The following is a 27,859-nucleotide window of genomic DNA, read 5'->3' as shown; positions in this document are numbered from 1 at the left end:
CGCCGCGGACTAATAATCTGGCCGTGGGGTAGCCGCGGATTATGTTTGTGCCGCTTTGGCTGTACTGTATTATTTGTTCAAATTCAGGGCCAGTATTTGGCCCCATTCCCAATCGAAAAAGGTATATTTTTTTACCAAATGGGACCTATAAATTTCCAATCGAAGATTTCCAAAAAAAAAACATATTGTATTTTTTTTTAGACCTTAACATTTAGTTCACCTTCCATTCATCTCTATAAGTTGAACCTTGGTAAATTTAATACTGAAAATACTCATATTCTCAATTTTGAAGCATTTGTGAGCAAAACAACAGTAACACTAATTTCCCAAATGCGCGATTTTTCCCAGTCCAAAGGGACTTGGCCCCATATACAAAATGGTGAAAAAAACCCACTGGATATGTATCTCTGAAATTACATGCTCTAATGACTGTCATGAATTGCAACTTGCAACTATTGTAATTATTTTTGAAAACAATCAACTGAGTAAGTATTACTAATATCCGGCAACCATAAATGAAACAATTGGATGCTACTGATTCGTATCTTTGAAATTCCATGTTCTTTACTGTAATGTATTGCAACTTGCACGTGTTAACTATTGTAACTTTTTGTTGAAAAGAATCAGCTGATTAAGCATTGCTATCATGGTGGGACTATAAAGTTACCTTATTGTTGCGCACACAAAAGATCACGATTTGTTAATTGCCGGGTAGACAAATCCAAAGCTAGTTAAATGCAACAAAGTGTAAACAACACAAAACAGGTTCAATGGAGTTGAAAACAGGGTTGTTTCTGGTAGATTGCCGTCAGTTAACGCCCATTTTTGAAACAAATAGTAGAATGCGACCTTATGCATAGGTGGGTTTTGTGCTTGAAACAGAATACGTCGGAAGAGGTACAAGAAGAAAGGACACGAAAATCAAGTTATACCAAGTGCTCATTCAGGTTGATTAAAGAATGAAATATTTTAATTAAGATGTGCTCTAATGACTTTCTGTACAGGGATAGTCAGTGGATAGTGTTGGGACTTCTGAACTGGTAATATTTAAGGACTTTACTTAGGGTTGAAGTTGAATATCATCTAAGGAATGAATTAAATTGTGTTTATGGTTTTGGGCTGGGGTTAGTAGATTGTGATGTTGTTATAGAAATTGGTGTAATTTCATTAGAACAATGTGTTGGTCAGTTCAGTTCAAATTGTTTCAAGAATATTTTCTGTTGAAACCATGTTCATTAATTTGTTATCAGGAAATTAACAAAATAAAACAGCTAGGGTATTTGGTCCCATTTTGTCTGATTTAATCACAGTTTCATTAGTTAGGAAGGAATGTTAACGGAAAGCTAACCCTTATAGCTTTAAGAGTGGTGGATTTTAAGTTGGGAACGCCTAAATGTGTTTTGCATACTTTAAATTAAACAGGAGCATTAAAAATCATTAACTTAACAAAGTTTAAGGGAAGCGTTTGGATATTTGAGCCAAATAGAAGTAGCATTTGTAAGTAATGTATTCCTTGTTAAAATTTGTGAACATGTGTGAGTTTTATTAGTCCCCTACTGGTTTCACCGGAGGGGGCTTATGGTTTTGTATCCGTCAGTCTGTCACACTTTTCTGGATCCTGCGATAACTCTAAAAGTTCTAAAGATTTTTTCATGAAACTTGGAATATGGATAGATGGCAATATGGACATTATGCACGTCATTTCATTTTGTTCCTACGTCAAAAATTGTGGTTGTCCTGGCAACAAATAGACTAGAAATACTGCTGAAAATGGTTTTTTTTTCTGGATCCTGCGATAACTTTAAAAGTTATTAATATTTTTTCATGAAACTTGTAACATGGATAGATGGCAATATGGACATTATGCACGTCATTTCATTTTGTTCCTATGTCAAAAATTCTGGTTGCTATGGCAACAAATAAAAAAAATATTCTGACAATAGTGGAATTTCTGACAATGGTGGAGCCGGTAGGGGACTTTTATTGCTTGGCAATTGTCTTGTTAACCAGGTGATCCGAAGGAAAAAACTGGTTATTAGATTTGCAATGTGGGCGGGAGGGCGGGCGTGCTGGCGGGCGGAACAATCTAGTCCGGGCCATAACTTTTTCATTCATTGTCAGATTTTGAAATTATTTGGCACATTAGTTCACCATCATAAGACGGTGTGTCGCGCGAAAGAATTACGTTGATATCTCCAATCTCAAGGTCATAATTTGAGTTTGAAGGTCAAAAATGGCCATAAATGAGCTTGTCCAGGCCATAACTTTGTTGTTCATAGTAAGATTTTAAAATCATTTGGCACATTTGTTCACCATCATAAGACGGTGTGTCGCTCGAAAGAATTATGTCGATATCTCCAAGGTCAAGGACACAATTTGAGTTTGAAGGTCAAACATGGCCATAAATGAGCTTGTCTGGGCCATAACTTTGTCGTTCATTGTCAGATTTTAAAATCATTTGGCATATTTGTTCACCATCATTAGACGGTGTGTCACGCGAAAGAACTACGTCAACATCTTCAAGGTCAAGGTCACCACAACTAAAAATAAATTGATTTTGTAACAACTATGTAAATATGAACAATCAGTAACAATTCACATTTTGATCTGAAGTTGTTTCTCTTTATCAGTTTTTTTTCTAATTGAAATCAAGGTCAATTGTACACAAGGGGGTTAACAATACACATTTTGAATTGTCTCCCTTTTTAAGACTTTTTTCAACTGAAAACCTGGTTTTTTAACAATTTTGTTCCTTGTTTTGGGATGTTGCTTTATAACAGATACTACCACAATCTACAACTTGTTTTGTACAGACAAAGAAGAAAAGTAAGTGAGGTAATTATCCCGGAACAAAACAAACAAAAAACGTGACGTTAGACAAGCATATGGAATATTTTTGACACGCATGTTTTTTTGTGAGCTGCTGACTGAAACCACTCCAGTCATGACTTTTTTTTTATCCAAACACAGTCAATACTAGCTTTGTTGCTAATTAATAACAGGAATATAAATCCCATTGACTTAATATTGACAGTAGGACAAAAACTAGATCGGGGATCTAACCCTAGCACTTAGATACGTATTTTGACACATTTGTTGTCCCTTAGAAAGTTATATTTAATTTAAGACCTTTTTTACTTGATTTAATTTTTATGCCCCCGAAGGAGGGCATATAGTGATCGGACCGTCCGTCCGTCTGTCTTTCCGTCACACTTTGCATTTAGGTTTCGAAAAAATGCTCATAACTTCTATGTCGCTTCAGGTAGCAACTTGATGTTTGGCATGCATGTGTATCTCATGGAGCTGCACATTTTGAGTGATGAAAGGTCAAAGTCATCCTTCAAGGTCAAGGTCAAATATATGGCTTCAAAGCAGCGCAGAAGGGGGCATTGTGTTTCTGACAAACACATCTCTTGTTTAACCCTTTCCTTGACAGGTACGCGTTTCTACGACCCTTTCGATTCCCTGTCAAATACGCGTATCTACGCCTGTATCGATTCCCTGTTATCTACGCATTTCTACTACCCTATCTATTACCTGATATATACGCGTTTTTACGCGGCACGATTTAATTTGCTATTTAAATGCTTAAAATGATGTTTTAAGTGTAACAGAAATGCATATACACCTGCGTTCATAATTTTTCTAAACTGTCGAGTAAATATCCGGTAATGTTGCTATTTAAAGTTATGATGCAATTGGTGACCAATCAAGACGAGGGTTTACCATTTGAAATGAGTAAATCACGTTCCGGGATGTGTGCGCTTCGGGCAATTCGTAATGTTCTTAAATAACTGCTATTCTCGAACCGTATTTAATTTGGACATTTTCCGAAAACGTATTTATAACTTGTTAAAAATGTCGCAAAAGTAAACACGTTCCATAGGGATATAATATGATTTGGGTGAAAATCGATTTCATTCTTATTGTTGTTTGATTCCATTATATCGTAAATGTTTGTTTCCGAGATCATATACGAGAATTACATCGATATGTTTAATGGCATGTACACTTAAATGTTTTTACAAACGACACATGCTTATCTAAAGTTTGTGTTTCGTAATACACAGAATATTGGATAATCGGTGCTTGATTGAGCAACAAAACAAAGACGCAGTCGGCGGTCTTCAATATGCCTTTGGACTGACCAACATAATAATTAATAGCGCACGTGCTAATTTAACATTTAGGGATAAGAAACACGGGTTCTAGACACTTTGAATAAACATGTTTACCGGACGCAGCAGTAGTCTTCAGATGACATTGGCGCGCGTGCCATGTTTCCTGGGCGTTTTGTAATTTGGTACATGAATACACGGGTTTGTCGGCGACTTCTGGGTTATAAAGTTATATGTCGGCGATCAGATTATAAACTGGAGTATTCGATAATAAAGTAGCCGCTTAAAATTGGAATTTTGCAAATAAATACATGAACTGAAGACTTATTGAAGACGCCAACATTGCCGGATTTCGATCGGTAATAAAATGCAAAATGCAAATTAATTATATGAATATTCATGGCACATTATGCAACATCCAATTAAATTGTTACTGGTATCTATAAATGTTTATAAATCATTTGGTGAATGAATGTAATAGAAATACCAAGTATTGTACGAATTTTAAAAGAAATAATACAATTGATTTTGAAAATGCATGAAGTTGTTTTAGAAACTCTGTGTTTTTCTTTAGTTATTTATAAGAATTTACATGAATTTTGAGGCTTGCAGAATGAATTTATAAAATAAAAAAATCTTCAAGAAAGAAGAATTGTAGTTTGGAAAGTAAGAAAAAAAAAATTAATATTCCAAAATATAATTATTTGTATTTGATTCAACACACCAACTTCGCAAAGTTTCTATATGAGCTGGAAAGAGATTTGCATTTAAACCCAGTAAAACACACAACGGTCAACTTTACATGACTATAACTGATGAATAAAATAATGTAGAAACATAAGTTTACACCACAGGAAAGGAAATTTTATTAGCTTAAACTTTCATATTGAGTGTTTTTCAATAATATTTCAACTTTTATGAGAAAATCAGGTTTAAAGGCAATGACGGTTGCGTTTCCAAAGAGGTAGATTTGCATTGAAACGCAGTAAAACACACAACGGTCAACTTTGCATGACTATAACTGACCAATAAATTAAGGTAGAAACATACAGTTTACACCACAGGAAAGGAAATTTTATTAGCTTAAGCTTTCATATATGTATTTTTCAATAATATTTCAATTTTTATGAGAATATCAGGTTCAAAAGCAATGATGGTCATAAAACAGCGTTGTTCCAATAATGCCTGTAAAGATGGGGTACTGATATCCCATCTCGAAATAAAATACGCTTTTTAACAAAATACACTTTAATAAGTGCATTTTTTCTGCGCTTTCTCCAAAAAAGTGTATTTTTTCTGCGTCTTTCGTTTTAAAAGTACACTTAAGTGCATTAAAGTGTATTTTTCGAAATTGGAGCGCGTTTTTTCATAATCTTTTGAATTGCCAAGTGTATTTTTTCTGTACTTTTTCATGATTGAGTGCGTCTTTTCAATGGAAGTGTATTTTTAACTGTATCTTTTCCAAGACAGTGCGTCTTTTCAATTTAAGTGTATTTAAGTGTATTAATAAGTGTATCTTTTCTGGGTCTGAACATATTTTATACTTGAGAAACAAATGTACTTATCTTTTAAAAGAAATATTTTGTTTATCTTAAAATTTAATCAAGAAAACAAGTATTTTTTTCTATCTTAAGGGCATAAAATCAAAATGTTCAGCACACTTACAACCTCTGAAGCTTATGAATGGAACATCATTCTTTTTAATTACATTTTTGTCCATACTTCAGTTCAATCAGTGAAAGTTAATTACAAGTCGGAACAAAAAGAAAGAATGTATACTATATAGTGAATGAAAACAAAAGTGTCATTATTCAAGAAACTTAAAGATTTACTAACACAACATCCAGTTCATACGTTTCAACAACTTTATTCACATCAACATTATATATTAGTAGTATTTACAAAAACAACACAAATACAAGTGTTATTTATGACATTATCAAATGTTTATTGATTATTTGAAAACATCAAGAAAATAATACTTTTCATAATAAATATTTGAACAACAATGGCCTTTTTTTAAAATAAGCTCAGTTGATTAATATTTACATCTTATTTGAGACATAATGTATTTGAGACAATCTTTTAAAATTATCGAAGGTTTTTAATCCATAACAATTATTTTAAGCCGTATTCAAGACTATCTATTCAAAACGAAACAATAGACAATCTTTAGGCTTACACTTTACTACCAACCGTAATTACTATTTTAAGAAATAGCCTTTTCACCAAGAAAGTGTTGACATGCATATCATTAATTGCATTATTACTAGTTTAAATTCAAGTTTATAAATTGCCCTTTTATTGAGCCCTCATATGACCTATGCAGACTTATAAACCAATATTACATTATGATGAATTTGTAAACTCTGAACAGAACATTTTACAGCAAATAATGAAAACACTAAGAGGATCATGTTGTAATAATGGCAAAACCCTATTGCAAAAACATATAATGCAGTGTATAATGCAATACATTGAATGTAATACAAGGATTTCAATTTAAGCAGAATCCTGCTTTTTGATGCAAGCATTTTGCTGTTTTGTCATACTCCTCCATATTTTCTGCCTTGAATCATTTTGATACAAATGGTATCATGTAACTTAACATAAAATGTACATTATAGTACACAAAATGTTGTTTTTAGTAATGCAATACATATACTAAAAGTTATACAAAGCAATGTTGGTAGAGCAAACAACAAATATTCAGCAACAAACTACTGTATCTACACTTCAGTATTTTGGCCCCTGAAAGTTACATTTGACCCATGAACATTTCGAGCACTGGCTTATAACTTCAGGTTTTTAAAAGCTATTTTATTCCCTGGAATAACATATTAAATATATGTCTCACTATATTTCCATGCACATCAGAAATACACGGTGGAAAATTCATAACAAAACACAGAACATCTACATGTACACACAGTGATTGTAAAAAGTGGGTAATCTTGCCATACAGACACAGTCCTTAAATCCTTCTAAGCAAATCACTTTTTCCACAAATGCATTGACTGGCACAATTTCATTCTTTCTGCCATGTTCAACTTTAATTAAATGGGTCAAACTGTTATGAAGCAACCCAGTCACTTTCAGGTCTTGAGTTAACGCAAAACATTTGTTGCTGACAGCGTCATATACAAAAAACTCTATTGATTTAATGCATCCATTGTCTAACAAAACCGTGTGGCAGTTTCTCTTCTGCATTCGTTTGTAATTTTTGGACGAGATCAGTTGTCCCTTTAATTTAATTCGATGTACCTTCTGGAGGGAGCAGACATCTTTTCCAGTGTACTGCTTCACCTCTTGTTCGACTTGCAGATTTTGGACGTCGACTGGATGCATCTTCCCCAACAAACTGCAGTTCTCACATTCTTTTTTTGTTTTTGTCCTTCTTCCAGTGGTCAACATGTCCAATGCAAAATCCCTTAGATTGTCATCTTGTATGGCAGCAGCCTCACCATGCAACTTTTTCTGCACTAGCATTGTCTGCAACAGTTGCCGACAAACGTTGCCAGTCCCATGGGCTGATTTTAGCAAAGTCCCGTTCATGTCTTCGAACGAGAAGCATGACCAGCCCCACAGCGGCCCATGGAGTCTTGCATAATTGGCTATATGAAATCCAATATTGTGAATGTTCAGGCCACAATGTTCCACGCCATACATGTTTTCAAAAGTTATCTGAAACTTTGTCAAGCTTAGCTCGGCTTCGTCGATGACTTCATTCTCAAGATTTTCTCCTAACAATTTGAAAACACCTTCAACCAGATAACACAAGTTTTCCATATATTGAGGCGGAAGAATACCTTGGAGACAGGGGACACTATAGAACAGCAGCCAGTGCTGAAATTCGGATGCCTTCCAATGGCTCAAATGATCATTTATTGACCTTGGAAGTCTTGACATGTTGTCAGTTGGTCGCATATCAGAAAGTCTTCTGTCAACTTCTTTTACTTGCCCTCCAATATAATATGGCTGCCCCTTTGATGTTTTTCCAGTCCACAATGTAAGGAGCTTTCTCGTTGTTCCCAGCAGAACACCATGCATATAGTCTGGAACAACCCCATGGACTGGATTAAAATGGTCCACATCGAACAACACGGAGACATCTTTGATTCCTTTTTGGGCCTTTCCAGTCAATATAGCTTCTTCTGCATTTTTCAGTATTGAACAGCTTGTTCTTAAGGGACATGGGTCTGATACAGGAAAGGCTTTCGTGTGGCCTTTTCCTTTTTTTTCCACAACACCCTCTATTTCACAAGTAACACATGAACATTGTCCATTGTGGGGGACCATTTCCATAACTTGCGATTTTGCCTGAAGGTCCATTGTGACACACGTCAGGGTGACATCAACTCTTTTTCCATCTAGCATGATTCCATTGTGGTGAAGAGAGTTTAGCTCTGTGGTGAGAGGTTTCAGGAAAGTCCTAAAAACAGGCTTTCCTCTTCCCTGCCAGATCCCCCAGACAATTACATTTTTCATAAGAAACCTCTCGGAAGGCCTCAACTCATTTAGCACCAGGAAAACTGGCCAGAGACTGACAGCCAAAGAATGGTAAAGGGGCACTCCATCCGTGTTCATAGTAAGAGTGATTCCATTGTTAACTAATTTATTTCTTTCCATGATATCCAATATCTGTGAATGAATGGAAGATGTAGCGAAGTATGACTTGCTTCGTTTCAAATGCTGGTGTTCAGCTGGTCCCAAGAACCGTAATCCACTGCATATTGGGGAAACGCAATGAAAGATGTCTTTGTCCTCGGGAAACAAACATGAGCAAAGCTCACAATAATCAATTGTTTCTACATGTGCGTCATTTACAGTTTGTTTCACGTCTTCTTTTGACAGGTCTACGCTCCCACAGATATTCAGCAGTCTTATGAGCTGATCTGATGCTGTTCCAGTCAGGCGCATCTTTGATATATATGTCAGAACCGCCGAACATTTGTCTTGGCTAGATATGATTGTTCCATCTGTTGTCAATGAAGAATTGCTCTCAGGGCCTTCATTTGATGGTTCATACAAATCTTCACTTTGTTGAGTAACCGTTTCAACAGGTGGGTCCCTCGGTTTGTGGTCAGCTCTGGACTGATGTCTTATTTTAGTCCTTTTAGGGACGGGCAATGATGTATCGAATTCGTATGCCTTGTATGATCCTCTGTCTGTCAGCAGATCATCTAAAAAAGAAAAAGAAAATAATTAAAAAAGCTAGGAGATAGCCATGTGACAGTACTCCTTATACAACATGATCCAAACTCGTCCAGCATTTCCAAATAAGCACTACTGTCAAAACACAGAATAAAATATCTGAAAAAGGCAAAGATGTATAGCCCTACCACATATAAATGGTGCATTCATTTCATATTGTCCTTAACTCATGATATGTTTTATAATTAAATGAAGTGTCAATTTTCCAACTATTGTTTACTGTTGTGAAAAAGAAAAGATAGTTCAATTATTTATTGAACATTGCTTCATCCAGACAATCTGACAAAACAACATTGAAGGACAGACATGACAAATGGTAAATCAGTAGTCCTCAACAATGAAATCAGTATGCGACAAAAAAATATCTTAGCAAAGGGGATGGTAATGTGCTACCAATTTATTTCTTTATGATCTCAAGTTGGAAAGTATTTTCGTAAGTCAGTTCAAATCTTTATCGTTAAAATCGTATTGATTAAACAAACAACCACACATATAATCATACCAAGATGAAATTGACAGGAATAATGAAATGAATAAATTGTAACCTTAAAAAGTGTCCACGATGATAGGGTCATTAATAACACACAAGAAATAGACAGCCACCTCCCTAACAAGAGCTTGTAACAGTAGTGCCAAATCCCTGCCGAAATGTGTTTGCTTGTATGAGAACATTGGTTTTAGACAGTAGAATAATATTTGTAAAACATGGCACCTGTTTCATCTATTTAAATTTCAAGGATCAATTAGTTATATAGTGTTGGAGTTTATATTCTAAGTTTAAAGTAAATCCATTGAATATATTTGGAGTTATGCTCTGGACAAAGTTTCGGACAGAAGGACAGACGGACGGAGACAATAACTATATCCCTTCAAAAAATTTCTGCGTGGATAAAAAGCTCATGTTACCATGTAAAAGACCATTGTCAAATTCCAGCAAATTTTAGCATAAGACCCTTCTTACCTGGCATATCAGCGGAGGGATGTTTGCTCCTCATGTGGGTCTGAAGACGTTGTTTACTTGAAAGACGTAAACCACAAACATGGCATGTCTGTTGGTTACTTTGGGGTCCAAGATACACCTGGCCTTCCCTGAAAAAGGTTATTGAACTTTGTTGTGGTTTCAAAACACAGACAAATTTAAACAGCAAATAAAATATGAGCAGAGTATATCGACAAGTTAACAAAGTTATAGTCAGTGAAGGAACAAGTTATATTCGGTGAAGAACAAAATTATTTGGATAAATGAAATTAATTGAATGAATAATGATGGAAACATTGTTTTAAAAACTTTCATTGTGTAGATTAACTAGCCATCTTGGTTAGTCAGGCAAAACATTTTGTGGTACAGGATTATGCATGGCTTTTGCGAAGCTATTTCAGAATATTACATTTTGTTAAAACACTTCTCTTACTATTTCTTAGTGCTGCAACAATACGCCATAACCGTATTGCAATATATTGTCAGTTCAAAAACCCGTATTGCAATATATTGCAATATATTGCTTACTTGTACCAGAATTATAACTCGCCAGCTAATCACCAAAACCAACTTAATTACATGAACATAACCTTTGTATTGTATGTTTAGGCTCTAGTTATATCCTATTGGCAATTCTAGCCTTTTTTACAAAATGCATTATAAACACAATTAACTCTTATTTTGGCTTTACAAAGAATTTTGTTATAAATGAAAGATTAGTATTGTCATTTTGTCCATTGGATATTCCCATTAAACATTAAAAATTCTGCGCAATTGTGTGCTGTATACTTTATAGAATAAATCTCTGGGACATTAACATTAATTTATTATAAATATGCTACAAGTACAATATGACCAAGTCATTACTGTTTTATTCAAACTGGTAAAGCATATTTATTGCTCATTTTACAAAATTTTGTGTGCCGCTCAAGTGCGAGAACAAATTAGATGTTCCGCCACAACATTTGACACCATCCTTACACCGCTTACAATATCCTACCCCTTCCTCGATCTCATTCGTTTCTCTCTTCCTTTTAAGACTTAAATATGCCCAAAACAACACTTTTTCCCTTGGAAATGTCTATAAAGTCAAACTCGGCGTTCGTTTCGTCTGCCATTTTGAGAACTATTACAAAAGCCGACAAGAAGATTAATAACCCGAAAGAGAATTGTGGATGTTTAAAAGCCGGTCGTGTAACTTATCAGAATACTGTTACGTAATTTGTTTTGGATCATTATTACTTCTGTTTATAATAACATTAATTTATATTTTTATTATGTAATTAATTGTGTTTTTTTATCGTATTTACATAAGCTTCATCTTAAATATAACAGTATGACACGCAAAAGATGCTCTTGCGGACTCCCATGTAACAACGCTACTCCGTATACTAGACTTTTAACAATGCTAGTTTTACGTAACACATTTATTTTTTCTAAACACCGATTTGTTTTGTTTTCTTTGATATCATTATTTCGGATGGCTTTTCTGGGCGAAATGTGGATGATTTTTTGTAGAATTTTTGTACCGGTATGATGAAAATCGTATCGCAATACAATACGCGGATTGCGTATTGCGATATATACCGATATATCGTTGCAGCACTACCATTTCTACACTTAGTCACTATCTAGGTTGGTGCTAATTAAGAAATCTGTATAAGAAGCCAAAAATTCTGTTATTTAGAATGTTAGCTAAGAAAGTTCTAAAATCTGTTTTCTTTCAAAATATAATTATACGCCCGTATAAAATACGGGACGTATTATGTGAAACCCCTTGGCGGGCGGGCGGGCGGCGGGCGGGCGGCGGGCGGCGGGCGGAAGGCATCACTTTGTCCGGACTCTAATTCAAATTGTATTCATCCGATCTTCACCAAACTTGGTCAGCAGTTGCATCTAGTTGATATCTAGGCCAAGTTCGAATATGGGTCATGCCGGGTCAAAAACTAGGTCATAGGGTCAATAAGTGCATTTTCAAAGGGGCCACTTTGTCCGGACTCTATTTCAAATTGTATTCATCCGATCTTCACCAAACTTGGTCAGCAGTTGCATCTAGTTGATATATAGGCCAAGTTCGAATATGGGTCATGCCGGGTCAAAAACTAGGTCATAGGGTCAATTAGTGCATTTTCAACGGCGCCACTTTGTCCGGACTCTAATTCAAATTGTATTCATCCGATCTTCACCAAACTTGGTAAGTAGTTGCATCTAGTTGATATCTAGGTCAAGTCCGAATATGGGTCATGCTGGGTCAAAAACTAGGTCAAAGGGTCAATTAGTGCATTTTACTTTGTCCGGACTCTAATTCAAATTGTATAAATCTTATCTTCACCAAACTTGGTCAGTAGTTGCATCTAGTTGATATCTAGGCCAAGTTCGAATATGGGTCATGCCAGGTAAAAAACTAGGTCATAGGGTCAATTAGTCCATTTTCAACAGCGCCACTTTGTCCGGACTCTTATTCAAATTGTATTCATCCGATCTTTACCAAACTTGGTCAGTAGTTGCATCTAGTTGATATCTAGGTCAAGTTCGAATATGGGTCATGTCGGGTCAAGAACTAGGTCATAGGGTCAATTAGTGCATTTTCAACGGCGCCACTTTGTCCGGACTCTAATTCAAATTGTATTCATCCGAAACTTTTAAACAACTTTTTATCCTGCGTCAAAGTGGTATGGGGGTATAAGTCACATTCAGTGACAAAGCTCTAGTTTCACTTAGATTTTCTATGTTTCTTTATTTTTCCACTTAGAATATGCATATTCTTGATAAATCTATGTTAAAGTTTGCGTACCATCTCAAATATTTTATATGTCCATTGACATATTTTTTTCATATTTTGCATTCTTCTTTACCAACATGACCCCAATCTATAAACAAGAGCAGAAAACTGTAACAAACATTTTGTAAGAGTTATGGCCCTTTTTATACGCCCGTTTTAAAAAAGGGACATATTATAGTTTCACCTTGGCCGCGGGCGGGTCGGTGGGTGGGCGGGCGTTCGGGGGGCGTCCACAGCAGTGTCCGCTCTCTTATTCAAATAGTTTTTATCCGATCTTCACCAAACATGTGTCACTTAGTGCATTTCAAGCATTAAACATGGTGTCCACTCTCTAAAAGAAGTAGTTTTTATCCGATAATCACCAAACTTGGTTAGAAGTTGTATCTAGACAATATTTAGGTCAAGTTCAAATATGGGTCATGCCGGGTCAAAAACTAGGTCACAGGGTCACTTAAACCATTTAAAGCATTAAGCATGGTGTCTGCTCTCTAATTGAAGTAGTTTTCATCCGATCTTCACCAAATTTGGTCAGAAGTTGTGTCTAGACAATATCTACATGTTGGTCAAGTTCTCATATGGGTCATGCCAGGTTAAAAACTAGGTCACGAGGTCACTTAGTGCATTTCAAGCATTTAGCATGGTGTCCGCTCTCTAATTGAAGTAGTTTTCATCAGATCTTCACTAACTTTGGTCAGAAGTTGTGTTTAGATGATATGTAGGTCAAGTTCAAATATGGGTCATGGTAAAGTTATCAAGTTGTCCAAAGCCTTAAAACGGGCGTATCTTGTGACAGTTTGGCACTCTTGTTCATACATACATTTGTATAGCCAAATTGAGCAAATTGAGTTTTCAGTAACCGTAGGGTGTTTTGTGGATTGATAATGCACTTACATCATGGATGGATGCTAGACAGGAATCAGGTCGGATGTTTTCTCTAATGTGCACCTTCAGCATGACATTATCACACTGTTCCAACTTACACCTGAAAAAAGATAATAAATAAATGGTTACCTTAGCTCTAATAGTCATCACGTTCACATGAATGAAACCATTTACAACGCTACCCCCCCCCCCCACCGCACTTCAATGTGCCCGAAAACCAAATTTATCTTATGAGACAGTCTGTTTAGGCGTACGATCAAAGGCCAAACCATCATGTAGAAAAAACAACGTTTTCAAGCCAAGGCCATTTGCCTATTTATTATTGTGCAACATGTCTTTTTGTCTTTATATATAATCAAGTTATGCCTCAAGGATTGGTTAGCAGAAATATTTCAAAACAACTGGTTGTGTTTTGTAAAGAATAATTTGAAATGCCTGTCAGCATGTTTATTCATGAGGATTGAACTTGTCATAAACTTTGTAAAACTTTTGAATTTTTGTTTAGTATTTTTGTTAAATGACAACAACATCCGACACAGTTTTTAGGTATTGGATGTTATATTCACATATTTTTTAACAAATGCCCTGCTAGCAATACAGTTTACTTACATCATAGACGTTTAACATCTTGAATGAAATCAGCATGAAGTTGCATCAATCTTTGCAATTAAACCGGTCTATGGGCTGACCTGAAATGTAAAAATAGCTGTAGTAACTAGTTGCCACTTACTTCAGAGATTCAGATTATCAGAAAAGTTACACCAAAATAAATTATAAGGGGGGTTATGCAAGACACTTATTAATTGATATATGCTCTGTTGTTTAGACAATACCATGGATGCTGTGGGCATAGCTTCAACTCACAAGTTATTAAAACGCAATAAAATATAAAATACTTCACAATCTGACATTAATTATATTTAAATATTTTAACATTGCAACCAAATGCAGACATCTTGTTCACAATCACTTACATGAAGAATCATCTCAGATGTGGGTCACTTTAAGGCATTAGGATGTTTGTCAAACAGTGCCATCTATCAGATAAACAAGGTGCCTGAAATGAAAAATAAATAAAAATTATGCTACAATGAAATAACAAAAAGGTCTAAAGACAAGAAGAAACTGATCTGTTGTTAGTTTTACATACGTATGATAGACAACACCGTATCCTACATGCTTCCATAAGTACTATATGCTCAGTATAGTATAGCTCAAAATTTTGTTCGAAACTATTTTAACAAGGTGGTGGTTAAAAGGCAAACAAATATTCACAAGTACAATCAGTGTTTCCAAATTACGTTATTTCTAATTTACGCAACTAAACGTGTGTTTTTTCACGTAAAAAAAATGATTATACACGACGCAATATCGAAATACATATTAAAATTAACTTGAGATTAATTCCAAGAAAGTTGCTGGGACGAGACCGTCCTCCTCTAACAGCAATAATAATATAATCTTATCATCAAAATATTTTACATTTCACCGACTTATTTTAACTATTATGAAGCGATTGAAATATAACACAAATTTCTTAAAATACTCACCAATTTGAGATAACGGTTTGAAGAATCTGTCTGTATCGTTCATATTTTTCAATTCAGTTTGAAAACCGGATGTAAACAATGACTGCAGTGTCACGTGACTTCCTATGTTTTGAAGCGAGGTTACACTGCAGTTAGACTTAAATATACAGCTTGGTATAGTCTAAGATGAAGTCGATGTATCACGACTGCAAATAACCAAAGATCTATAAAAAAAAAATAGATCTTTGAAATAACGTATCACTCGTTTCTATTATCTTTTGCGCGGTTCCGGAAATTTTCTAAACGATGACAATATAGCTAAACAATGCGTACGTGAGCGACATGGCATTTCGTAACCACAGTTGTCGTTTAGCAACCAGAAGTTAAATAATCTAGTTAATTCCGGTTTATTTTTTTCTGACGCGAGATAATCTATCCGAAGTTAAGTGTCATAAAATTTCAATGTTTCAAACCGCGGGGTCATACCAGCATGCGTTTTTAGAACAATACCGCCTCTCCGATGTAATTACATAATGCAGATAACGACAAGGATCCCCATGTGATGAGAACTTACTCATCAGACGTTGCCCTCAATAATTCTGTCTCAAATATGTTTGTTTTCTTTGATACTTCTAATTTATTCACATGATATATATAATCTTATATAAGAAGGACCATACGTAAAGATATGAACGATTTAAATTATCGGTTCAACTAAAATTATGAAATCTGAATTATTTTGTATAAAAACATTTAAAAAAGAAAATTGCAAGCACACGTAAGGCAGTTTTCATTTTTCCGATGACAACTTTAAATTTTCGAATCGATTTTGTGTTATAAGAGTTCCTTTGACTGTATGTATTCTATTTAAACAATTGCATCAAATTAGGAAATTAAAATTGGCATTTAATTGAAACTCCATTGTTTGCTGTTAGTTTGACACATTTTTAACAAGTGCATATCAGACAGTACAACGCTATTCACGTTATTAAGCAGTATTACGTTAGGTAAACGTTTTATAACTGCGTTTTTAAGTTCGTTTTTTTTTAACATAAACCCATTAAAAGACGCAAAATCTATTGTTTGCTTGCTTAAACATTTATTGGAAGAGATTTGGTATATCAGAACATATAAATGCGATTTACAATCAATAAAAGTCATCGAGAGTCCATATAGGACATCAGTCGTTATTAAGATCTGGAAGTTAGCTAGTTTCGGAAAAGACTATACTAGTGCTTATATATAACACTGTATTATATATTTTATTTATAAGTCATCAGTATCATTAACCTCCAGAATGGTAGTATGTTATTGCTTGTTTAATGATATCGTATATTAAATAAGCGCACTATCTATATGCGAATCAGGCGAAAATGAAAGTAAATTTCTGGGATTATTTTAACCTCTTTCGTATGTACTAAAAGAATATGTATATAAAATAAGTGACATACTACAGAACGAAAAGACGACGCCCGCTTTTGTTAACCACATATTACCATGCTAAATGTATTTTTTAGTTTGTAATGATGAAAACAAAAAGCGAGCACTACTTTTTTCAAACTAAAAAAAAACGAACTATATGGATAATATCGGGTATTTCGTTAATTGGAAAAAATGCGGCCACTCTCCGTACTAAATCGAGCATTAACGACTTCCACTTACTTAATATCGATGTGTTATAATCAACGTCGTTTTCCGAGACAAATTGGGGGTCACAGTTTGTCTACATATCTAAGTTACCGAAACAAATTATAAATTGATCGATGGAATTCTTTAATTGTCGAGTGTTTCATTTTAAACAAAACCTCGCACTCATTTTTAGGGTTTGAATAAAATGCGTTTCTAAAGCTTATTGGCGATGTTTTTATTTAAACCAGACATCTATGATTAATCAATTAAAAGTAATTGTTTGTTATTTGTAAAAAGTGTCCATGCATACAAATAAACTACAAAAGCATCGTAGCGAGAAACTGTTAAATTCACCGATTAAGTAATTGTTTCACAGTTCTTCGTTCAAAGACAAGGAAAGTTATTTCTGAATAGAAAGCAAAAAGGGGGTCGTGAAGGAATAAATAGCTTTCATTTTTCAAGAGCTTTGATGCAAACACATTTACCACATCAACAAATGTTATTGTTTCAGAAAAGGGATTTTAGAATATATTGGTTTATGTGAATAACTCTGCACAAATCTTAATAAACAATTATATGTTCTTTGTTTGTTTTCGAAATAGAACAGCCATCAAAACGTTAGACAATTCATACCGATACACAATAGCAAATATCACGTTTATCGACGAAACTTTAGGAAATATTTGACTTGATTTGACTTTGCTGTGAAAAAATCTTTGAACGGAGGCGTGAAAAAAACCCCACATAGTTCTGATTTTCCGGGGCCGTTTGTCCGGATACCTAAATAAACTTCGCATGATTCACTTAATGATGTAACTTATGCTTATTTTAATGGAAATTGGAATTAACATTGAATTTTTATTAAAATAAAAGGCATTTTAAGTTTTAACGAAAAAGTATTTATGATATCAATATTAAGGTGTATTACGCTTATAAAACCATCATGAGCATTCTACCTAAACTACATAAAATCTATTTAGCATTTTAAATCTGATCTGTAAACAAAGATTATCGATAGAAGGATATAATTTATTGCTATTGCAAGCACGTGCCATGCAACGCCATATGGTACCTTCGCTTGTAGAGCCCGAGGCCAGAAAACGATTGCAAAGTTGTGATAAACGGGGTATTCAATACCGGATGTAAGTTTGAAAGAAAGCTAAAATTAGATAATGTCCAGACAGTTACTAACTAACAACTTAGTGTCATAAACCTACATGTGGCAGACGACTATCTGTCACTTATCAACATTTATGGTACATTCGGGTCTTTGAAGAAGTATTGAGCAGTTATTTCATGCAAAGATCTATCAATAGAGTGACGTAATGCAAAATTTAATATGTTGCCTAAATTTCATATTAAGGTATTAAGGGAATGGTCAAAATAAGCATTCGTGTGCCCTTATCAGACTATTAAAGTTGTATACAGATTGTTTCCAATTTAATCATACCTATAAAGATAACAAATATGTAAATATTTTTAATTTTAGTTTTTGCGTCTGTATTTAAGTTATCCTTTTTTCTTAGTATCAAACTGTATGTTTGCCAACATCGGATACATATGAACAAAATAAATAGAACAAATGAAAATATAATGAAAGCTATCAATAAATGTCGGTGTTAATTGCTACTCATAGCAAATTTAATTTTGTCAATATGCCTCCCGACAATATATAAAATTTGTGTTGTATTGCATTGTTTTGTACAGGTTTATTGTTTATTACGTTTTGTGTACATATTACTCAAATGACTTGAACGCAACTGTAGATTCTCTCTTTCGAAAAAACTGTATGAAACACTATTATTTATTGCACCAATATTGTTATTCAATGTAAAAGAAAAATATCACCACATTTCAATTATGTGCGTAGGAATCGATGTCCGAGATTCACGAGTACTTAAATGAACAACACGCGATACAGGTGTATCGTAAACCGTAATGTGATAATGAAAAATAAACATAGCAATGTTTTGATTTGTCGATATGCATGCAAATCATAATAATGAATTTACTTTACGGCTGACTTATTTTCAAACATAATGTAATAATAATAAATTGCTACAACATTTTAATATCGTTCCTTTCAAACATGTGTGTGTCAATTGTATACATATATGTTACTGTAAAGGGTTATTCGTAACATAGTTATGCCTTAAAATGCATTTTTTTTTTATGTGCATTATGAATTGAATTGAAAATAATCTCATAAGTTTAATATTTTTTCTAGCCATTGATATGACTACGCGCATCTATGTTCTCGGTATTTCTTCGGGATTACTCGTTAAATTCCGTCAATGACAGAAAGCCAATCTGAACGCTTCGGACAGTGCTACACCACGATCGCCGTTATGGCGGAATTGTCCGAGGGTTTCCGATTGGACAGAAAGCTACGAAAGTCAGAACCGTGATTTTGATTGGTCGATTTTCAATCCCACAAATCCTTTACAAAGGGCGCGCACTTCGACGTTTGAACTTTCTGGTTGATTGAGGCGCCATTAACGTAATTGAGCTGAACCGTGAAAGATTAATACAGTCAAAGGTCAAAGTTCTATTTTAATTAAGATCATGTACGCAATAGTATTTTGGGAGGATTCGACGTTTACCGTCATATCTTTAACAAACATTGTTTCACCGCGGAAAGAAATCCACGAATATGCCGTAGGAGAGGCTGTGAAAGCAAAGTTTGGAGGAAAAGCTGTACAGCGCTCACATTTATGAGTTATCAGGTAAGATCATAATTTTAAAAACCCGTAGTAAATAGTGTTAACGGATTTATTTATGAGTGTTGATTTACTGTTCGTGTTCTACATTATCGTTGGCAAAGTACCTAAATCCGGATATACTTTAAATCCGGATATCTTATGTTTAAGCATTTTAGCAGAGACAAAAAAGGGGCCGGTTTTAAAACTTTACACATTTATGTCGGTCAAAGGCTATACAGTCTTTCAGAGCGTATGTGGCAATGTTATTTCCTTATCCGACAATATATGAATATTGAATTTCGAATTTACTACTGCACATATTTTCTTTATAAAACTAACTCTATACTGTAGTCTTGATTGTTTTATATGGAATGCCTATCAAACCAGACTGAATAGATTGATAATAAAGAGTTAAGATCTTATGCATTAAATGTATAGACAAGCAATTTGGCTCTTTCATGTTTATTATCAGTATATTTAATTAAATTCTTGGACATGTTTTATAAATGAAAACATCTTTTTTTAGAAACCAGTCATGTTTGTGTTAAAATCAGGCATTACCCATACATTTAACTTTTAGATGACAGGGCAACGCTGAGCAAGCAACTGAGAAATGGGATGACGCTGGATCTACAAAGTTAGTATTATTATTATTATTATTACTATTTTACTCTGTTTTTGGTTTGATTCCCCTGTTTATACTTTGTCATATATAGATAAAAGACGTGCTATGGTTGCACTCATGAAGATTTCAAGACACTGCTTGCTATCCTTTGATACATGACAAGGATTTTTATGATTTTATGTTATTATACCCCAACAAGTTTCTGAATCACACCCCTCAAGAGGCTCTTATATTTTAGGACTACAAATTGATGTGCCTGTTGAGCCTCTGAAGACTGCTGATGTAGGCCAGCCTGTTGAGCCTTTGAAGACTGCTGCTGTAGGCCAGCCTGTTGAGCATTTGAAGACTGCTGCTGTAGGCGAGCCAACAAAAAAACGTCCTAAGTCTTCATGTGGTAGGTGTTGTTATACTATAACTGTTACAGTGTTTGCAACATTTTGGGAATGGGGCCGGGTCCCTTTGGATTTGGAAAAATGGTGGTGTTCTGACTTAAATTGGGAAATTAGTGTTTTGCTTCCAAATGCTTCAAAATTGAGTGTTTTCAATATATATTGACTAAGGTTCAACTCGAAGAGTTGGATAGGAGATGAACTAAATGTTGTTATCTTAAACAAAATGGGGGGGGCCTTCAATTGGGAATTATAATGTCCTTTTTTGGAAATATATATATTTTTTTACATTGGGAATGGTGCCGTTTACCGGCCCAGAGCTTTTTCGCTTCTGAAAGACCTGCCAATTTCGGCCCTTTCCCCTATTTTTTTTTTCCCTATGACAAAAATTTTTCCCCAAAAAATGATTTCCCCCCATTTTTTTAACCTTTAACAGTAAAATATGTTAAAGTGAGTATTTGAAACTTTCCTTATTTCCCCCAAAATTTTTGTGTGACCCCCCCCCACAAAATCCAGCTTTTGAGATTTTTTCCCCCTAAAAAGGCCAGGCCTCCAAAATCAGATAAAAAACCCTGCTGTTATATTACATACATTTCCATGCAGTAATTGCTTTTTACTATTTAAATTATTGAACTTGAGACCGACACTGGTTAAGATAACATTATGAAATTACCAAAAAACAACCAAATAAAGGCGTCTTATGCTTTCCACAGTATTGATGATGAATGAACTTGTACTCCATTCCAAATAAATGGATTGGACATTTAATGCATGTTAATATTGGTAAGATACATGTTTATAATGTATATATAATGTATGTAAATAACATGTTATAGAATAATGAAGAACAAATGTATTTTGCAGACTCGCTTAAGAACAACAGCAAGCAGACCAAAAAGCAAAAAAAGGCAATAGAAGAAACAGTGGTCTCTGCAGCTCCTTTTTCTGAGGCCATCTCAAATCCAACACAAAACCCACTTGGTAACTTAGTTATAGAATAAATTAGTAAATTAACTTTTTTCCTCATTAGCCATTCATGTTTGTAGGGGATAATATGGCTAACTGCATTCGCTCAACTTTAAAAATAATCTTATTATTTGTGGATTCATTGAGCAGCCACTCGACAAAGTAAAGTAAACTATTTGTTTGCATAAAACAATGGTTCCATTTTTGAGACAATTTTTATGGCTCTGGCAAAGAATTGACATTTAAAATCAGTTTTACTAGTATACTTCTGTTGTAAATATATCTTGCACTAAAAATTTTTTTCAGTTGAGCAAGCCATGCTCATATTGCAGAAAAGGAGAGCACAAACCCAGTCACCCCATCCAATTGCTGCGCTTTCAACAAGCTGTTCGCCAACAATCCAGACGCCTGCCATGCATGAGAGCCAGACGTACCATGTGCTCCAGAATCAGAACCAGACGCCTTTCCCAGTGATTTCATCTCCGCTGCCAAGCTGGTCTACTAGCTATCATGAATACAGTGACCCCTCTCCACAGCAGTGGCAGTATGATGTAAGACTAAAGCTTATTATTACCATTGTTATTTATCATCAAATGACTTGTATTAGATTACAGCAGGTCACATGTTCAAAGTTTCAACATAAGGTTTTATCATAGGTATCTATATATTACAATACTAAACCAATTCGAAAAAAATTGTGTATTTCATGTGTGAGTATGTGGCATTTTGGTCAGGGCAAGTAATTTGTAAAAGTACTTGCCCCACAGGACAGTTTGTTGAAAGTTCACCCAGGGCCGTGATAATTTTGAGATATGGACACTTGAGGGGTGTAAGGATGGTTGATAAAACAGCCATTAACAAACAATGATTTACGTGTTTGAATGTTTTGTTGGGTACAAACGTCAACCATAGAGAATTGTTTGCCATCACATTTTTTGCAATTTAAGTAATGCTTTTGTAGACCAGTGAATGTTGCATTGTGAACTGTCTGATTTTCCAAACACTCCCTTTCATATTTAACCACCATGTCTGCATACGCCTGGTTATAAGTATTCTAATTTCATTTATTATTCAAGAATGTTTTGCAAATCTAGCCCAATACAAGCACAGTAAAATGTGTTTGAGCACTTTTAAATAATTTTTTTTTCTAAATATTATTATTGGACTTGTGTACAGGAACCAGTTATCAACCAGCACGTCAGTGGATCCTACCTGTCGATGCTGAACAGCTCTTTCGAGACAGAGCAGGTAAAGTGATTACAAATATTTGTCCCACATATATGTCCCTTATGTGCCTTTGCCTATATAATACAGTATTTTCACAATAAATATTTAGTTTGATCCAAATACAAAATGTATCATCTGAAAAAAAATAAAAAAAATGTAAACTTGATTTTGCGAGAATGATTTTTATCTATTTACTTATGGATATCTATTTGTAGCAGCTTTAATGTCAAGTTGTCGTGGCCCAGTGGTTAAGTGGTTAAGGCTAAGTGAACCTGTGACATAGTTTTTGACCTGACATGACCCATATTCGAACTTGACCTAGACACAACTTCTGACCAAATTTGGTGGAGACCGGATGAAAACTACTTCAATTAGAGAGCGGACACCATGCTAAATCCTTAAAATGCACTAAGTGACCCCATGACCTAGTTTTTGACCTGGCATGATCCATATTCGAACTTGACCTAGACATTGTCTGGATACAACTTCTGACCAAGTTTGGTAAAGATCAAATGAAAACTATTGAATTAGAGAGCGGACACGAAAAGTGTGACAGACCGACGGCCTGACAGCCTGACCGCCTGACGGACAGTGCGAAAACTATATACCCCCTTTTCTTCGGAAGGGGGCATAAAAGCATCAACATGTTCTATATGTATATTTGTTTAAAAATGTCAAAATTTAATTTATTCTTTTAATCTCATTCTGTTTAGACTGAAACTAGATGCCAGGACTCCACTGTTGAAAGATTGGAAAGACGCATTGCTGAACTAGAATCACAGGTAAATATTTACCCCATATTATTTTGTGTGAGCTAGTTTTTATTGCATGGCCTTACACATTATTTTTAGTGAAAAACATTTAAAAACTGAATAAACTCAAAACCAAAATTGATAACTCAAGATTAAAATTTGCCAAAGTATCTGCAGTTTTCTATAAGTTGTATCTGAGATGCCCTGAGGGATATTACATACACTTGTTACATTAGTTCCCTACAGAGTGTAGCGCATATGCCAAGCTTTGAAATATTGATTCGAAATTTTTTTTAGAAAATAAGCTATGTTTTTTCTAGTCATTGAGTTTGGAATTATAAACAGGTGAAAGATCTGCAGCAGGAGAGGCACAAGACTTCGGTAACACCACCCAGAATGCCCCAGATGCCAAAAAGCTTGCAAAACTTCAGCAATGTAAGAAAGTTTTGTTATTAACTATATAATAGCCTTATTAAGTTGACACATTAACTGCTGCTAGGTTTGCATAAAAAGTATAATCAACTTGATTTTTATGCCCCCGAAGGCGGGAAAATAGTGATCACACTGTCTGCTATAATTCCGTCACACTTTGCGTTTAGGTTAGAAAAATCCTTGACATATGCCCCCTTTTTCCAGATTTAAAATGTGGAAAAAGGGGGCATATGTCATCCTATGGTCACAAGCCTTGTTTAAGTATGAAATGAAATTGAAGAAATGTCATTTGGCTGAACATGTTTGAAACTGAAAAAAATATTATTAAGTGGTTTTCTCCTTAGCTCTTATGAATACATTTATTTAAGATGCCAACTGTAGACTATCCATTAAGTAAAACAATGTATATTTTTTTTTAGACTATGCAGAAGGCAACGCTACCGACAAATGGGTCGATGCAGACGAATAGGTCTTCGCTGCAGACAAATGGGTCGCCAGCAAATGGGTCGCCAGCAAAGGGGTCGTCAGCACATGGGTCGTCAGCACATGTACGTATATAAATACAATTTCTCAAGGATGTCTTTATAAAGTTTTTGTTGATTAAATAATTGAATTGTATGTAAAGCTAAGACCTTTAGCATAAAAACATAAAAAGGCTTTATGGACATGTTAAGGTTGCAGCTGTTCAACAACTTTCCAAATGTAAATAGGTGCATCACAGTCTGTCGGACAAACATGCTTGACATGATAAATTATATGCTATTCGTTTATGACCCTGGTATGGTGACATATAGCAGTTGAACTGTCAGTCCCGTCTGTGATTCCGTCCAAAAACCTTAACATTGGCCATAACTGTTGCAATATTTAAGGTAGCAACTTGATATTTGGCATGCATATGTATCTCATGGTGCTGCACATTTTGAGTGGTGAAATGTAGAGGTCATCCTTCAAGGTCAAAAAACTAAATCCAAGGGAAGTAATAAGCTTTTAAGGGAGATAATTTATATTTATCATTTGGCAGGTACAGATCATTTTCACACTGGAAGTTATAGTTTTTGAAGGGATATAATCACAAAAAAAAAAAATTCAAAGTGGTGCAGTAGGGGGCATGGTGTTTCTGACAAACACACCTCTTGTTCATTAAATATTACATTTGTGTTGTAACACATATGCATTATTGTTTTAAATTGTTTTTTTCAGGAGATCATTGAAAGCGCGATCGGATTTGAGAGGAGAATGCCCAAGGCACTGGCAAAAGCTATGAGAGCTGTATTTACAGAGGAGCAGCTGGCCACCTGTTCGTTCAAGGGTGGCATAACCACCAATGGGGATCCTCGTGTCGGCCTACCAGAGGCTGAGCGAGAAGCTGTCATTGGTAATAATCTTGAATTTAAACTATATATGGCAACAGGTTTTTAAAGAACAAATTATGCATTAAATTGTTATTTAATAAGACTTCAATTATGAATGTTATTTAAATAAAATCTTACTGTATACTAAGGTACTCAAGCTCAAAATCTTGGATATAAGCCGTATATTGGAAAGATCTGAAAGGAGACCACTTGTCAGTATCTATGAGGACAACATATTCACTTTGCAACAGCTTCATACATTTTTCAAACTCTAAAATTAAAATACAATTGTTTTCTTGTTAACATTTTTCATGACTTTTCGTTTCAGATGTTATGTCCCACAAATTTGAGGTTGACCGATCAGTCATCGAGACCAAAATGCGAAGTGCTTTGAGGAGATTGTTTGTAATGTTAAGATAAAAAATGTGTGTCGCTCCTAAATAGTTTAAACTGAGATATCTTGTGTGTAAATAGTTGTAAATGGTTGTATATATTTTCAAGTTTTTCAATTTTAAAGTTATGTAGATCTCAAATGTGCTTCCATGTCCATAGTGCTAATATATTTAATAATTAGAATGAATTATCTTTGATATTTTTTTTTTAATAAATTCGAGAAACTTACATAATTTGTGCGCCACATTACAAGTTTGGCAAGAAATAATCTCTTACAATATTAACAACCATGTGAGAATTGAGAAAGATTTTTTTTTAACTTTTTTGCTATTTGACAATTTGGTAAGCCTATGTCTTTGTCTTTCAACATATTTTATTTGCCATTGTTATTTATTGTGATATTGTTTGAAAAAAATGTATATATATTGACATGTTATTTTTCATTTGCATTCTTTGTATGGAGCAATGTAAACCAAAAAGTATAGGGACAGGGGCAGTTGCAGAGGAAAGCGGAAAAGCTTTTAAGCACCCATAGAATGAATGGTCTTAACTACTTGTTTATTTTAAAATGATTTATGTTAATAAATGTGTTTATTTCAAAGTTTATTTGCTGTTGTTCTTTTGGATCATATTTAAACTGGCCACTTTTCATATCAAAACGAATGTTTTTTTTAATAGACATTTTCAAAGATACACTTAAGTGCGCTTATACACTAAAAAATACACTTGAGCGTTTTTTTTCTTCAAAAATACACTAGAGCGTATTTTTTTTCAAAAAATACACTTGAGTGTATTTTTTTTCCCAAAAATACGCTAGAGCGTATTTTTTCTTCAGAAAATACACAAGAGCGTATTTTTTTTCTCAAAAAATACACTTGAGCGTATTTTTTTCACAAAAATACACTTGAGTGTATTAAAGTGTATTTTTTCATGTTTTCCTAAGTAAATTAAAACGCTTAAAATAATATTAAAAGTGTACTTTTTGGGGAACAAAAAAAAACGGTAAGCGAATTAATACACTTAAATGTACTTAAGCGTATTAATTCACTTAAAAACACTTAAATACACTTTAAAATACACACAAAAGTGCATTTATACACTCAAAAAGTGTATTATTTGAACAGAAAAAACAGTTAAATGCGCTTTAATGCGCTTTAAAGCGCTTTAAAGCGCATGTTATTGGCACCGTATTTTTTTTTAGCAAAAGATACGGTGCCAATAACATGCGCTTTAATGCGCATTAAAAGCGCATTTAATGCGCATTAAATGCGCATTTAGTGCACTTTTTCGAGAAGGGTTAATATTGATAAGATGGCTATCAGCCACTGGTCAGCAGGCAGCTAGGTCTTGTGGTAACTGGAGAGGCTTATATTGGCTAAATGGCTGTCAAGGAAAGGGTTAAGGCTACATTTCCATACATTAGATACTGATGAGCAGCAAACAGCATAAAACCTGAACAGACTGCGAGTTACTTGCAGGCTGATCTGCATAGTTTTATGCCATTTTCACTTTGCTTCTAAGTGGTAAAGGGTTGAACACTTTTGGTGGATGTGAACATCAGGTTTCATATAGTAATTTGTTTACGTCATGAGCTGAATGGTGAATTTAAGACAAACAGTTAAATTGATAACCATGCTTCATATATCTTGTGGAGTATATAAACCAATATCTATTGATTATTTAAAAAAAATTACTTGACACAATATTGTATATAATGAAAGCACTGTATTTATTATTTAAAGCAAAATCTATCAACTTGTTTTTGTTTTTGAAGTGACACATTATATGATGCATCAAGAAATAACATAAAAAAATTGTGTTTTCATTATGAGGAAATAAATTAGACTCAGGGAATGAACTTTGCAATAGCCCTCTGATTGTAATACAA

General features: G+C 34.5%; 3 protein-coding genes across 7 annotated transcripts in view; 2 read left to right on the top strand and 1 right to left on the bottom strand.

Annotated features, from left to right (window-relative positions):
- LOC127847168 (tripartite motif-containing protein 2-like) overlaps positions 1 to 27,859 on the top strand; it is a 111,167-nt gene that overhangs the window by 30,540 nt on the left and 52,768 nt on the right. The window lies entirely within an intron of this gene.
- LOC127847170 (uncharacterized) lies at positions 1,022 to 26,507 on the top strand. Of its 3 annotated transcripts, XM_052378886.1 has the most exons (12): positions 1,022 to 1,040; positions 19,775 to 19,859; positions 20,416 to 20,472; positions 20,699 to 20,854; positions 21,714 to 21,830; positions 22,122 to 22,366; positions 22,992 to 23,063; positions 23,756 to 23,824; positions 24,140 to 24,229; positions 24,646 to 24,774; positions 25,427 to 25,601; positions 25,907 to 26,507. In XM_052378886.1, exons 3-12 carry the CDS (start codon positions 20,454 to 20,456, stop codon positions 25,996 to 25,998), a joined length of 1,164 nt encoding a protein of 387 aa, XP_052234846.1. In that variant the 5' UTR covers positions 1,022 to 1,040; positions 19,775 to 19,859; positions 20,416 to 20,453; the 3' UTR covers positions 25,999 to 26,507. The 3 variants fall into 3 exon arrangements, with proteins under 3 accessions (XP_052234846.1, XP_052234847.1, XP_052234845.1); XM_052378887.1 differs by lacking the exon at positions 1,022 to 1,040 and having other exon boundaries at positions 18,852 to 20,472; positions 25,430 to 25,601; XM_052378885.1 differs by lacking the exon at positions 1,022 to 1,040 and having other exon boundaries at positions 18,854 to 20,472.
- Positions 5,970 to 15,033, bottom strand: LOC127847167 (uncharacterized). Its single transcript, XM_052378879.1, has 5 exons — positions 14,950 to 15,033; positions 14,585 to 14,664; positions 13,985 to 14,075; positions 10,294 to 10,421; positions 5,970 to 9,301 (listed from the first exon to the last, which is right to left on the bottom strand). The coding sequence occupies exons 3-5, from the start codon at positions 13,987 to 13,989 to the stop codon at positions 7,035 to 7,037; spliced, it is 2,400 nt and encodes a 799-aa protein (XP_052234839.1). The 5' UTR covers positions 13,990 to 14,075; positions 14,585 to 14,664; positions 14,950 to 15,033; the 3' UTR covers positions 5,970 to 7,034.

Source organism: Dreissena polymorpha, chromosome 10 (assembly GCF_020536995.1).
Source record: "Dreissena polymorpha isolate Duluth1 chromosome 10, UMN_Dpol_1.0, whole genome shotgun sequence".
Taxonomy (NCBI): domain Eukaryota; kingdom Metazoa; phylum Mollusca; class Bivalvia; order Myida; family Dreissenidae; genus Dreissena; species Dreissena polymorpha.
The sequence above is the reverse complement of the archived record's forward strand: the minus strand, read 5'-3'. Positions and strand labels throughout refer to the sequence as shown.

What these genes read in the sequence shown, in the direction of transcription:
- LOC127847167 (XM_052378879.1), bottom strand. An exon ending in TCCCTCCGCTGATATGCCAG is followed by an intron (nt 9,302 to 10,293) that starts GTAAGAAGGGTC and finishes TTTCTTTTTTAG; the next exon opens with ATGATCTGCTGACAGACAGA.
- LOC127847170 (XM_052378886.1), top strand. An exon ending in TTGCTGAACTAGAATCACAG is followed by an intron (nt 23,825 to 24,139) that starts GTAAATATTTAC and finishes AATTATAAACAG; the next exon opens with GTGAAAGATCTGCAGCAGGA. An exon ending in TGAGCGAGAAGCTGTCATTG is followed by an intron (nt 25,602 to 25,906) that starts GTAATAATCTTG and finishes TTTTCGTTTCAG; the next exon opens with ATGTTATGTCCCACAAATTT.